At 41.8% G+C, this 13,645-nt stretch overlaps 1 protein-coding gene across 6 annotated transcripts in view; it reads right to left on the bottom strand.

The window, feature by feature from the left end:
* The window catches only part of USP33 (ubiquitin specific peptidase 33), a 102,296-nt gene that overhangs the window by 12,071 nt on the left and 76,580 nt on the right, over window positions 1–13,645 (bottom strand). For all 6 annotated transcript variants that reach the window (XM_053247933.1, XM_053247931.1, XM_053247928.1 and 3 more), the window contains 2 exons: window positions 3,246–3,354; window positions 537–639 (listed from right to left, as the gene is read on the bottom strand). In XM_053247933.1, coding sequence (XP_053103908.1) covers window positions 537–639; window positions 3,246–3,354 — 212 coding nt within the window. The remainder of the gene's footprint in view (window positions 1–536; window positions 640–3,245; window positions 3,355–13,645) is intronic.

Consider the following 13,645-nt stretch of genomic DNA (forward strand, 5'->3'; position numbering starts at 1 on the left):
AGTGATACTATTTGAACACAAACCACTCTACTACTTCATGTACCATCCATACTAAACGTTACTAGAAAAATTATCTTGACATACTGTAAACAAGTGCCCAAACAGCAATCCATCTACAAACACAGAAGTAACTGCACAACACTAGGTGTGCTTTTATTTTCCTACTACTTCTTCTGCACCACAGATCCAAATCTTTAATGAACTTTTACAAGCCAACTATACTTTACAATTCTTACCTCTGCTCCTGAGCTATAGATTCAATTTGGGTTTTAGAAATATGCTTGAAAATAAAGCAAGCTTTCCTTTTGATACAATATCAAATTATGGTAGCTTCCTAAATGCACAGCTGTCACATACCAAAAGTTATACTGTCCAGTCTATTTTCTTCATTGTTATTTTCAAAGTGGCTAGAGCTTTTTACCATGGTGCTCATTTCCAGAAGCTATTCTTGCTTTGTCAGAATTTGTATCACAGTAATGTACTGATTGATAAAAAGCACATACTACCTACTTGTTAACATTTTGAAAGCCACTCACCACTGTCCTTGCCCTTTACAAACCCTTCCCATTCTCTGAACCACTGCATACTGATGCAATAGAATATGGATGGAGACTCCTCCTCTTGGAATGCTCTGTTAAGCTGAAAGACACAAACAAACCAAGCTCTAAGTTTCTTAATTATAGCTACAGATTATTTCAGAACATCAAAACAGAATAAAATAAGTGACATGGTTTTAATTACATTTTTTAAGTCTTTCAGTCCTTCAAATAGTTTTGCAAAAACTCAGCAATTACTTCAAGTCTGGGATTCTAGGTGTGTCTTCCTCTCCTTTGGTGCAAGTTTGGTGAAATTACTATTGAAAACAAATACTCTCCTTCAGCACAGTTGTCAACAACTGTTGCGGGGGTGGGGGGACAATTTGGAGAAGTACAAAATACCTGAGTATTATACTAGCACAGAAGTGACAGTTTCGTTAAGCTAAGAAGTTTCAACATTCTACTAGTCCAAGCCCTGATATTATATTGGTCATAAAATTTAAATTGTCTGTCCAATCTGCCCCAAAGTTTGAAGACATCAAACTACAAAGCATCACCACCACAATATGGTATAGACCTGATGTAAAATAGCCGATACACAGCAGTTTAAAAACTGACCCTTAAGCTCTAGAAAATATTGGACAACTAGGTCTGTGTATTGGATGCTTCCAACACATGTGTGCAGTACCCCCTGGTGCCATGTGGAGGCCATATCCTACCATGACCATCTTCACACAGTTCCTTACAGTTCCAATGGAGGGGGGCACTACAGGAACTGGAGCCCACAGGGCAGCTGGGAAGGCACATGGGGGTATCTGGAAATTATAATTCCTCCCAGTGCCATCCCCATGGCAGCAGCGGAATGGTGCATTAACTTAGCAGGAAATGTGGCCTTGAAAGGGAATTCAGGGTGAAGCAAATGGATGTAAGGGAAGGTAGCTGGGGATGGAATAGGAATGGGGGCCTTGTGAGGCTGCATGAGGCAGCTGGGTGGCAAATGGACTAGCAAAGGCGCATGCGACAGGTGACGTGACAAGTGTACTTACAAGGGAATGTGAGGCAGCAAGAATGTGAGGCAAAAAGCAAGGCAGTGGTTGACTGGAACATGGAAGTTCTATATCACAGGTATACTACCCCCAGGAGCAGTTAGAATTCTGCTGATGAAGGTTCTTCATCAGAGATTTACTACTTTCACAGGTGGAGGCTCCACTAAGACAGCATGACTAAGCACCATGTTATACATCTCTTTCTTATAGGAAAGTCATCATCTCTTTCCTATAGGGAAGCCCAGTCAGATGTTCCTTTTCAAAAATCCTAGAAATTAAGTAACCTAAAAGTTTTACATTTAAGGTAAGAAGAGGCTTTCAATTTTCACTCATGCTTTAAAAAGCATGGAAATTGCAAGTTAAGATGCCTATCTTAACTTCTGCACCATATAAGCTATAAAAAAACATTAGTCCAGTATATTATACTAGCTTTAGAAACGAAGTTCCATGCACCCACACTTTGCCTTTGTCTTTCAGCTGAACATCAGATGGGAGAGCTGCATCAAGGCAGAAATACCAACAATTGTGGCTTCCCCAATAACCTGCTAGAGATGTCCCTGATGAATTTCTGCCTGATGCATCTCTACAAAGCACAGTGTTCCCTCAAATGCCACATATCCAGCTGTAGTGCTCAAATAACTTGTATTGTATTCAATACAGTTTCAGTCCTGGAAAACTGTCCAGGCTGATACCAATTTCTCACACCTCAGCCAAAGCTCAAGAAGCCACTACTGTTTCCTGAAGCAACCATCTCTTCCTCAAACCAGGATGCCTAGCTTCTACCAAGTCCAAATCCCAAACTTCTGAAAGAGAAAAACTACTCCAGCTCTTCTGAACGCCACAATGATCTTTCTGTGTGGGATACATGAATAAATGAATGTGCAAAAGCAGCTGTGTGTCAAAGTATATGCCCACCCATCACTGCCTCCAGTAGAAGCAGTTACCAGAGTTGCCACAGTAGCAGGGGAATACTAATATGACAAATATCTATATGCCGTTTTTCAACAAAAGTTTCTAAAGTGGTTAACACAGATATAAATAAAATAAAATGGCTCACAATCTTAAAAAAAGCAATGTAGGATAGACACCAGCAACAGCCACTGGAGGGATGCTGTGCTGGGGATCAATAGGGCTAGTTGCTCTCCCCCTGTACAGGCGGCGGTTGCTGGCATCGCGAGGAGCTAATTAATTCTGCCCGAAGCTGATCTGCGCAGACGCAGAACCCACTACTTATAATTTTGGAACCACTATCCAGATCCGCTACTTTTAAAAAGGTGCTTCTTTGCTCAGTTAGCAGGGAAGCCAGTCCAATTCTCCCTGACTTAAGGCTGCATGTGATGGCTTTTATGACAACCTTTATACCTCAGTTATTACAAAAAATAACTGCAACAAATGTTATCAACAGCACCCTATTTTTGGCAATATAGTATACCTTTAAATCTTGTCATGAATCTTGCCACCAACAGTGAAGCCCACCCCCTCTGAAATCTGATATAGCATGCCTCTATAAAAGATGCTATGTGAATGGTGGGGAGATATCTATTAAAGAATGTATCTATTAAGAAAGATAGAGAACAATTATATAAAAATATTGCTTTAACAAGAACTATAAATACGATGGGAAAGGCAATAAAGCAGTTTATAAGGGAGAAGGAACAATTACCCGAATGAACATTTCCAATTCAGTCTTTCTTCTTTTCTCTATTTTCTCTGTTTCCATTTGGCAAGTATGACAAACATATAGAACGTTAACAGCTGGTCCTCCACCATACCTGTAATAATGATAAGTATTACAATTCCTCATTTCTATTTTAGAAGTTAAGAGTGTTGAAAATTCTTTATTGGACAATCCATGTGCTTTTTAACTTGAACCATAAATGCTGTGCAATACTGGTTTCCCAGATGACTACTTGCATTTCATCACTAAAAACAACAGGTAGCATCTAGACCTTTGGCAAGTAGTGCACCATTGGCAGACGTTCCTTGAACAAGACGCTTCTGTCAATCGTGTGCCATGAGCCCTATTCAGAAATTATGTTTAAGACTCTTACGAGTGTACAGTGTACACAAGTACAGTTATTCACAGGTACGGCAGTACAATTCCTATCGGTAGCATGCATTTCAGAAGACCTGTATCCTAATTCACTTTTAAAATGAACACAGGTACATTCACATAAAAACACACGTACAACATAGTGTCTGAATAGGGCTACATACTCTTTACATTCTGCATAATTAGTTCAAAATGGGTGTAGCACATCACTATAATCTATTATGAAAAATCAAGTTCCACTTCAACTTGAAGCAAATACAGACTGGCTGATTATATGGATGTTTGTATGTATAACATGCAGACTATTTTGTATGACAAAAGTAAAAAATCAAAACATTAATAAAAGCAGAATAATACCTAGTCAAGAGAACCACATGTTATACGAAATTACATGGCAGAGTGTCCCCCCCCCTCCATTTTTTAACTGGAAGGGAGGGAGGTTGTGGGGGGGGGGCTGTATTCTCAAAGGGAGAGCACATGATTGGCATGCAGAAGATCTCTGGTTCAGTCCCTGACATCTTCAAATAATGTGAGGAGAGACACCCTGGAGAGCCATTGCCAGTCAGTGTAGACAACACTTGACTGGATGGACTAATGGTCTAACAATGTTTTCTATGGAATTGTACCACCACTTATTGCAGTCAGAGGGAAGTATTTTTAACATCCTTCTTTTTAAAAACAACACCACCTATGTACACGGAACTTCACATACTTTGGGAAGAGTTAGATCAGGTATGTTAGCTCCCTACAGGCAAGAGGGTGATACATCCGAATAGGTACCCCCATCTGCATTCGACACTGCTGCCCTCCAGGAAAGGCTCTTCCCACATGATTTTACTTACCATGGAGCTTAGCTTTAAAAATATTGTAGGTAGAATAAGTGAAATGGTATGTCAATGATTGCACTTCGGCATTTTCAATGTTTATAAAAGTGAAATAAAACTATAAATACATTGTGTACTTTAGTTACAGTATTCCAGCACTTGATATATTTTCACAGCGGCTGTCAGTACTGCTGCTTTCCACCGCTCTCTAACACAAAGTCATCATAGAGTAACTGGCTGTTGAGGACACATATTAAATGTGAATGGTCCCTACTGCCACGGGGTCAGCCATAAAGCCAAATGTAGAATACTGAACTCATTTTAGAACCTTACTTGAAAGGAAAGCATGCGCTTTTCAATAAGATGCTAAAAAGGTGAATGAGGCGATAGCCTACTAACTCTGAATTCACCATTCTTCAATCCTGGTAGTATGTTTGCATTACGTTTTGAGCAACTCTGCTTTTGACAAATTGCATAATCCCCATAAAGCTTACTTGGAATTTAGGTAGACCTGAACACACAAGTACTATAGAGTTTATAACATAAGCCGTTTAGCCTGCTATTATCATTTCAAGTTAGTTTATTTTATTTATTTATTTATTCATTCATTCATTCATCACATTTATATACCGCCCAAACTTTAGTCTCTGGGCAGTTAATGAGTTCAATGAGAGGAGCACAGGATAAGAGATCATCTTACATGCTCCAAACATATACAAAAGCAAATAAAATGAAAATCTGTGCAATATCAAGCAGGGTGAAATAACTGAAAACAAAGCAGCATGACATTTTAAAGTTTATGTGGAAACCAAATAAGAAGGTTACTAACTGGACCTAATGCTCAGGAGCAGGATCAAGGGGTAGCTGTACCATTTAGCTGAGCTCTGTGTCCATTCATGTTCAGTTTCCTCCCATCATTGCATAATTCCGTGAGAACTGTTGAAGAAGCCTCAGCTGATGCATAGCTGTGGCTCACACTCAAATGTCTGAGTTGCTTTCTTTATATTTGTGGGGAAAAGGCATTTAAAGGCATTTTTTGGTGTAAGTTGAAGAACTATTTTTAAAAACCCTGTATGTAATCTAGCAAGAAAACCCTAGATTCAGATTTGTTTCAGTTTTTTCATTCTGAAATTTAATAAGTTATATTTTCACAAAGACTGATATTTGCCTACTTTCTGAGTATAGAATTTATCAATTTAACATACAGCTACATCAATTTTTAGCCTTTCATTGAGAGAAAGAACTAAAGCTTTTCTCAGTTTTAAAGCAATTAAAAGTTTTTGCAATAATTTTAGAATTTTATACTCACTCAGGCTGCAATCACATGCACATTTATCTGGGGGTGTCTCACTGAACTCAGTGGGACTAAATTCTGAGTAGGCATGACATAGTTGTGCTGTCAGAATATTCTAACAGTCAATTTTAAAAAAAAAACCTTTCAAAATATTGCCTAGGTGCATTGATGACTATCAATAACTTTTTATTGTTCTAAGAACAAGGTTTGACTCAGACAGGAGGCATCTGGAGCACCAGCCAAGCTGGGCAAAGTTTTCTTGAGCCACAGCAGAAACCTGAACATTCAGGTCTAAAGCCAGGTCTAGGAGCATTTCCAAACTGTGAATCTTAACCTTCAAGGGGAGTCGAGCCCATCTAAACCAGGCTGATATACAGTTTCTGCATCAATGGTTCTCTTGATAGGAAAGCCTCTGTCTTGCCCAGATTTGTTAAGCCCATGTCCATCCCTTCACAGTCTTGGGGCGCCAATTCAGGACATGCATGCCTTTCTAGGTGTCATAGATCAACAACCAAGGTGCTGAGTTCCCCAGCACTACCTTCTGGTATTAGAGAGCCAGTGTGGTGTAGTGGTTAGAGTGCTGGACTAGGACTGGGGAGACTCAAGTTCAAATCCCCATTCAGCCATGATACTTGCTGGGTGACTCTGGGCCAGTCACGTCTCTCTCTGCCTAACCTACATCACAGGGTTGTTGTAAGGAGAAACTTAAGTATGTTGTACACTGCTCTGGGCTCCTGGGAGGAAGAGTGGGATATAAAATGTATAAATAAATAAATAAATAAATAAACTATCCTAAAGGAACAAACAGGCCCTGTAAAATAGTACTCTTCACTCTCATTCCAGGATACCATGACTGATAAATTCATGGAGTCACTGAGAAATTCCCCCTGTCCTGGACTTACTTTTAATTGCAAAAACAGCACTTTTTTCTTTTCTTTTTTAAAGTCCTCTTTGGTTACCTAATTTAAAATGTTCTCTTAAAAGGGTGATGAAATACTTCAGTAAGTTTCCTTTCCTTATGGAAGGTTTTAAAAGTTGTAATTTTTTTTAATAAGGCTTCCCAAGCTCTGTTGAGATACTATCAAGCAAGGTTAACAGCCTTGACAAGATACCATTCACCTCAATTATAAAAACCATCATACAAGCTCTTGTAAAAAAAATTTCTACACATGAATGTTGAACTTAAATTCCTTTGCACTTCTATTTCCTTATCCCCAATCTTTGTTGCGGTCATATTTTCAACTCTCTCTCTCTCTCAAAGGCAGAGCTGGAATTAAGGATTCTAAGCAGAGAGCGAAAGGTTGCTCACCTGTAATTTTTGATCTATAACTTATCTGTTGAATTCATAAGCCTGGCTTCTGTCCCTGTGCAGGACCTCGTGGGTGGAATTTCCAAGCTCCTTGTGGCACTTACGCACCACCCCTCACGCTCAGCGTGACCGTTTATTTTGGTGGTTGGAGCGCCATTCCTTAAGTTCCTGGATGACTGCTATCAGACTATCAACCCACAGAGTCTTCTTGAGAGCAAATATTAATGTCCTTCTACACACATACTGTGCCACCTAATGGCGCAGCGGGGAAGTGACTTGACGAGCAAGCCAGAGGTTGCCAGTTCGAATCCCCGCTGGTATGTTTCCCAGACTATGGGAAACACCTATATTGGGTAGCAGCAACATAGGGAGATGCTGAAAGGCATCTGTACAGGAGATGGCAATGGTAAACCCCTCTTGTATTCTACCAAAGACAACCACAAGGCTCTGTGGTTACCAGGAGTAGACACCAACTCAACGGCACACTTTAATTTACACAAATACTTGTGTGCTACAGGGAGGATGAGTGGGTCTTATGAATGTCAATGGTTCACTTACAGATCAAAAATTAAAGGTAAGCAAGCTGTTTATCTGTAGGATGATCTGTTGCCATTCATAAGCCTGTTTAACAAGCTTTCCCAGGCAGAATGTAGGTATAATGTTTTACAAAAGGCAGCTCTGACAACGACGTGGCCGCTATACAATTTTCATTTGTTAGGATACCTAGGAGATGTGCTGCAGAGGCAGAATACACTCTTGTAGAGTGTGCTCTATTTGTACATGATGGGTTTGCCTTTTGAACTTTGTGTGCTAAAGATATTAGTTCTACCAACCAATGGGATAGTTGTTGCCTTGATATAGGCTTGCCCTTATAGAAAAGGTTGATTACTCTTACAAAAGCCCCTAGTTCTATCCAAGGAAAATAGTAGTGACCTCCAATTATCCAATGCATGTGAATATGTCTCCAAAGGCGTAGTAGGGTGTTTTTGGGGGGGGGGGGGTGTAGGCAGCACTAAATCCTGATTCAGGTGAAAAAAATGATAGTACTTTAAAATGGAACAAGGGGTCCATTCACATGAGCACTTTGTCAGGATAAAAGTCTAGTATAAGGTGAATTAATTCTCAAAGCCGTTAACTCACTAACTCTTGGCTGTAGTAATGGCCACTAGAATGTTCTTTAATGTAATCAGTTTCAAGCAAACAGTTGCCATTAGTTCAAAAAGTGGCTCCATCAGAATCACAAGAATGAATGAAAGACTCCACTGTTCAATTGGTTGTCTAACCAGGGGATATAGATTATTTAACTCCTTCAGGAATCTTTTGCAATCTAGATAAGAAAACACAGTTCTGCCAACAAGTGGACCTTCAAGGAAACATTGGCCAATCCACTGCACTTTAGGCTTGTTAAATATAATAGTATTTCTCTAACTGGTGCATCTTCAGGTGTAAAACCTTGTACACCTGCATATAATTTAAATCTCTTCCACTCATAAGCATAATTACACCTAGTGGAGACTTTTCTCTAGTTTAAGATTATTCTATCTAGGAGCCAATCCTCCCAAGCTGTCAGCTTTAGCATCTTTAGATTGGGATGCAGAATTTGACCCGTCTTGTGACAGTAGATCCGGACACTGAGGCAGGTGCCAGTATCAGCGTGTCGACTGTCTGAGTGTGCTCTTCCATTGCGAACAGATCCAATGACGGATGCCCTCAGGAGCTGAATATCTTTCTTAAATATTTCTGATGAATCTCCCATTCATGTGGTATAAACCCACTGCTGTCCTGTTTAAATTGTCCACCAGAGTATTCTTTGTTCTTTTATGTGCAGTGCAATTGGGTAAATTTGATTAGCAATGCACCAGTTCCACAACTGGACACTTAAGGTGCAGAAGGAACAGGAAACAGGACCCCCTTGTTTGTTTATACAGGCAATGGCCGTGGTATTGTCTAGTTCTATCTGAACTATCCTTCCCTGAAGCAGAGATAGGATTTTAACACCTGGAACACAGCTAACCCAGGAAAATTATGTGCAACTTCCTGTGTTGAAGAGTCCATATCCCCTGTGTTTTGCATGTCCCACAATGGGGGCTCCAACCTGGGTAGGAATCTTGAACAGGACTCCTTCCAGAAGGTTTCTTTCCAGATTCCACCAATGCAGGGAGTGTAGAACCAACAAAGGGATTAGCAGGTTCATCTGCTGTCTATATTGTGCTGGAATACAGAGAGGAACCATAATTGGATAGTGCGGATCCTTAAACATGCATATTGGATAGTAGCACTGCATTGCAGGATAACCAGTATAGACAATGTGCAGGACCCACACACCTGATGTTGTGTTTTGCCATGCAGGTGCATAGCTTGCCAGTTTTATAGAGGTGGAAGTTTGAATGGAATTTGGTGGAGCAATCAACTAATCAAAGATGCTGTTTATTAGGCTCCAGTTGTTTGGCATGGAGCCTTTCTGCCATTTTCCTTTAGGAGTGTAAGCCCTTCTTTGGTACAGGCATTAGGTCCACTTGTAATCTCTCAGTTCTGGGGGTTTGTAGAATTGATGCTGCCCATTAAAGGACTTATTCCTGCATGGTGACTAAGATTGGGTGGTAGAAGACGTGAATGTCTTAGCAGTATACTTTGACTTCTTAAGTTTTCTCATAGTATTGTCAGTTTCTTGTCCTAAAACAAGCCCTTCCCATCAAAGACAAGGCTTTCAATTTTTTCTTTCATGTCCGGCTGCATGTTTGTCAAGCACAACCATGCATGCCTTCTCAGAGAAACTATAGATGTCAGTGTATGTGACTCTGTCTCAAAGTGCTTTGCCGTGCTAAAATGCTGGCGTATAATGTTCATGGACTTAGCCAAAGCGTGTCAACTTTGATGGAATTCCTCTGGGAAGTTCTTTATGTCCTGCTGCCAGGCATCCCAAACTGGATACAATTTTGCCAGACAGGCCATATAGTTTGCAACATTTATGGAGAGACATGCAGTAACTCTCCTACTCATGGTATCAATCTTGCAGACTTCCTTGTCCACTGGAGCAGAGGGCCGCCTACCAGTTTGCTTGAGGTAGCACAGTCTATAACTAATGAATTTGGCATTGGATGTTTCAAGCGGAAAGACCTTTCTTCATCTTACACCTGGTATAAACTTTCTAACCTTTTAGATGTTGGTTCCCATGCAGATTGTGCCACTTTTTGTAATTAATGGAAGCATAGGTAGAGCAACAAGGTGAGCAGATTGAGATGCCATGAAATCATACAGGGTCTTTAATCTTAGAAGTTTGCTATTGTAACTCCAGACCCCAAACCACAGCCATCTCCAATACCTGCACGGTAAACCTTCAACTCCTCAGAAGGAGAGATGGAAGGCCTAGTGGGACAGTCTCATCCAGAAATTGATCAGAAGGGTGTTCTGTTGTTGCAGACTCCACATCGGAATCAGAGGAATATGTATAATCCTCCTCTGAGGAGACTAGGTTCCTCTCGAATTAGCTGAACCAAAACATCTGAACTACTTGTCCCTTGATCATGGTCACTGCTGACAGAGGCTACCTATATAGGCTTGGCTGGAATAGGTGGTACCTGAGAAACAGCTGAAGGAAGGATAGGCTGTAATGTAGAAGATCCAGTAACACTGGAGGGATTTTAAACAGAGTGTCCTCTTTTTGCTCGAGGTGAAGAGAGCCCCATGCTGTGATTATGTTGCACACCACTCTCAGCTCTCATCATATTTAATGAAGCAGATTTCTCTGACTTACACAAACAGGAGTCCTCATAGTCATATGGCAGGCTTGGAGACACAGTGCAGAGATATTCCTGGATTCACAATGGTCTGCTATGATCGGAATGATGATGAAAGCACCGCAGAGAAGCAGGGCAACTCCAGTAACTGAACAGTCAAAACTGTGTGAGCACTGAGCAAATGTTCACCCCTCAAAGTAGGGGTGTGATCCAGGTATTGAATGTCTCTTGGGGAATGAGTTTTAAATGGAGACATTGAGGGAGTTTTCTGAATGGGAATAACACCCTCCCCAATATTGTATTTCACATTAAGGCTGTGGCTAAGGAAATCTCCAAGTGCTGAAGCCGAATGGGTGCTTTCTGAAGCATCAAGCAAGGAGAGTGGGTAGTCACTTGATTAAGGTCTTCCCCTGCAATGACTTCTGCCTAGATGTCAATAATAGACATCAAGCTGGCCCTGCGATAGGGCTTATGACGCCAGTGATGTTGATGGATCTAACAGACAACCATCGCAGCACAGTCTCAGTTGACATCAGAACTGAGTCCAAGGCCCGATCCATCGGTGCCATGGTCAATGTCAAATGTCACTGTGGAACCAGCAGCAGAGACTGTGGCTTAGTCAATGCAGATGATTCCGACAACAAGGTTGATATCGATGTGCACTTCAGTGTCAACAACAGAGACATCTGTGCCACCAACGCCTGAACTCAATGGGGTCGGTGTACAGAGCAAGAAGGCTTCGTCAACTCAAGAGATATAAGCTTTTGCACTGGCAAATCAGAATGTCGATCCTTATCCAATAATCTCTTCTTTTTCTTATGCTTTTTGTGGTGACTCCCTGGAGCAAAGTCTTTCGAAACCTCCGCAAGGTGTTTGAATACATGCTCCCCCGATGCCAGTCTCGAGATGGAAACCAAAACCGATGTACCAGCCAGCATCAACACAGAGATCGATCTCAACAATGGTGGATGTGGAGATTGCATCCACATCGGAGCATTAGAGTCGGGGGACCAAGTGCTTGCTTATACAATGCCACCCAGAGTCAAAGTGCGAGGTTTTTCAGGGTCTGGCGAGAAAGGGACATGCAAATTAGGCAGGTCCTGGTATTACGATTGCTGCCTAAAAAGAGCAAGCAGGAACCATGCTGATCCGCCAAGGGCAATTTTCTCCCACAATTTTTATACTTCTTAAAAATCTAATGTCCATTAAGACACAGAAACAAGAAACTAGCCGAGCCAATCTGGGTAAACTTACAAATTCTCTAACAAATCAGTCCATTCAGCAGCAGCAGAAGAAGATTAATTAAAAAAACAGTCAGCGATCAATAGTATTTCATATCAATTATTTCTTCATCTATCGGGACCAATACAACCAAGGAGCCCTAGTCGACAAGGTGAATGCTTCAGCAGTCGGAAAGGAACAGAAGGAATGGTGCTCCAACCATCAAAATAAATAGTCACGCTGAGTATGAGGGGAAGTGCATGAGTGCTACGAGAAGCTTGGATATTCCACCTGCAAGGTCCTATGCAGACACATAACCCAGGCTCATGAATGGCAACAGATCACACTACCATCTTATGCATTACCAATAGCAACTCTCAGCCATGCTTTGTTTGTGCTAAATGCAAGGGTTTTGACAAAAACCTCAATACATTAAAAGGTATCTCATGTAGGTTTTGGGTTCATCCTTCAGCAGCTCAAACCTAGTGTTTTAGAAGTAGGGAAGTTAATACTTGCAAGTAAGCTATTATGAAACAATTTTAAAAGATTATTAGGGCAAAAGATTCAAAGGGGGGGAGGTCTATTTTCCAATTGCAAAAAAAGTTGGTTCCTTGACCCCAAAGGGCTGACAATCTATAAAGAAGCGGAGGCTGTTCTCATGCAATGTACAGCCAAGGATAGGGAAACCCAGCCTGGGTTACGCAGCACATGAGAATCGCTAGGATCAGGCTCAATCCTGGTGTGGCAGCGCCATCTAGCCTGGATTTAGGGATGTGCACGGAACCAGTTTGGAGAACTTTTATGGGCCTCCTAACCAGTTCAAACAGCAAGCGGTTCCGCCGATTCGAAGGCAGAGGAGTGCATCTTTAAGGGTGGGGGAGGGTGCACTTACCCCTCCCTCCACTTTCCCCCCACCAGTGCTCCATTTTCTTAAAGAGCCCCTGGTGGCGCAGTGGTAAAACTGCCGCCCTGTAACCAGAAGGTTACAAGTTCGATCCTGACCAGGGGCTCAAGGTTGACTCAGCCTTCCATCCTTCCGAGGTCGGTAAAATGAGTACCCAGAATGTTGGGGGCAATATGCTAAAATCATTGTAAACCGCTTAGAGAGCTTCCAGCTATAGAGCGGTATATAAATGTAAGTGCTATTGCTATTAAAGTCCATTGGGGCGGCAGCATACCTCTCTGCCACCCTGTTGCCCCCTTTACTGGAAATAACCAGAAGAATCAGGCACAGGAGTGTGTGTACATGTCGCAGGCACGTGCCTGTGCCTGGCACGCACAGGCTCATCAGATACATCCGGTTACTTCTGGTAAAGAGAGCAACAGGGCGGCAGGAAGCCTATGCTGCTGCCTCGATGGACTTTAAGAAAATGGAGCGTTGGCGGGGGGAAAGCGGAGTGAGGAGTAAGTGCACCCCCCCACTCTTAAAGATGCACCCCCTCTGCTTTCTGCCTTCAAACCACCCCCACCCGGTTCTGTGCACATCCCTACCTTGCTTTTTAGCCAGGATTAAGGGAGCAAGTGCTCCCTTAACCCAGGCTCTGGGATCATGTGACCGTGCAGGCTGCTTTCAACCCACGTGGTCACAGAAATGGGAGCCTAGAGTGCCTGTCTCCTGGGGGATT

The sequence above is a fragment of the Hemicordylus capensis genome, chromosome 4, assembly GCF_027244095.1.
Source record: "Hemicordylus capensis ecotype Gifberg chromosome 4, rHemCap1.1.pri, whole genome shotgun sequence".
NCBI classification, from domain to species: domain Eukaryota; kingdom Metazoa; phylum Chordata; class Lepidosauria; order Squamata; family Cordylidae; genus Hemicordylus; species Hemicordylus capensis.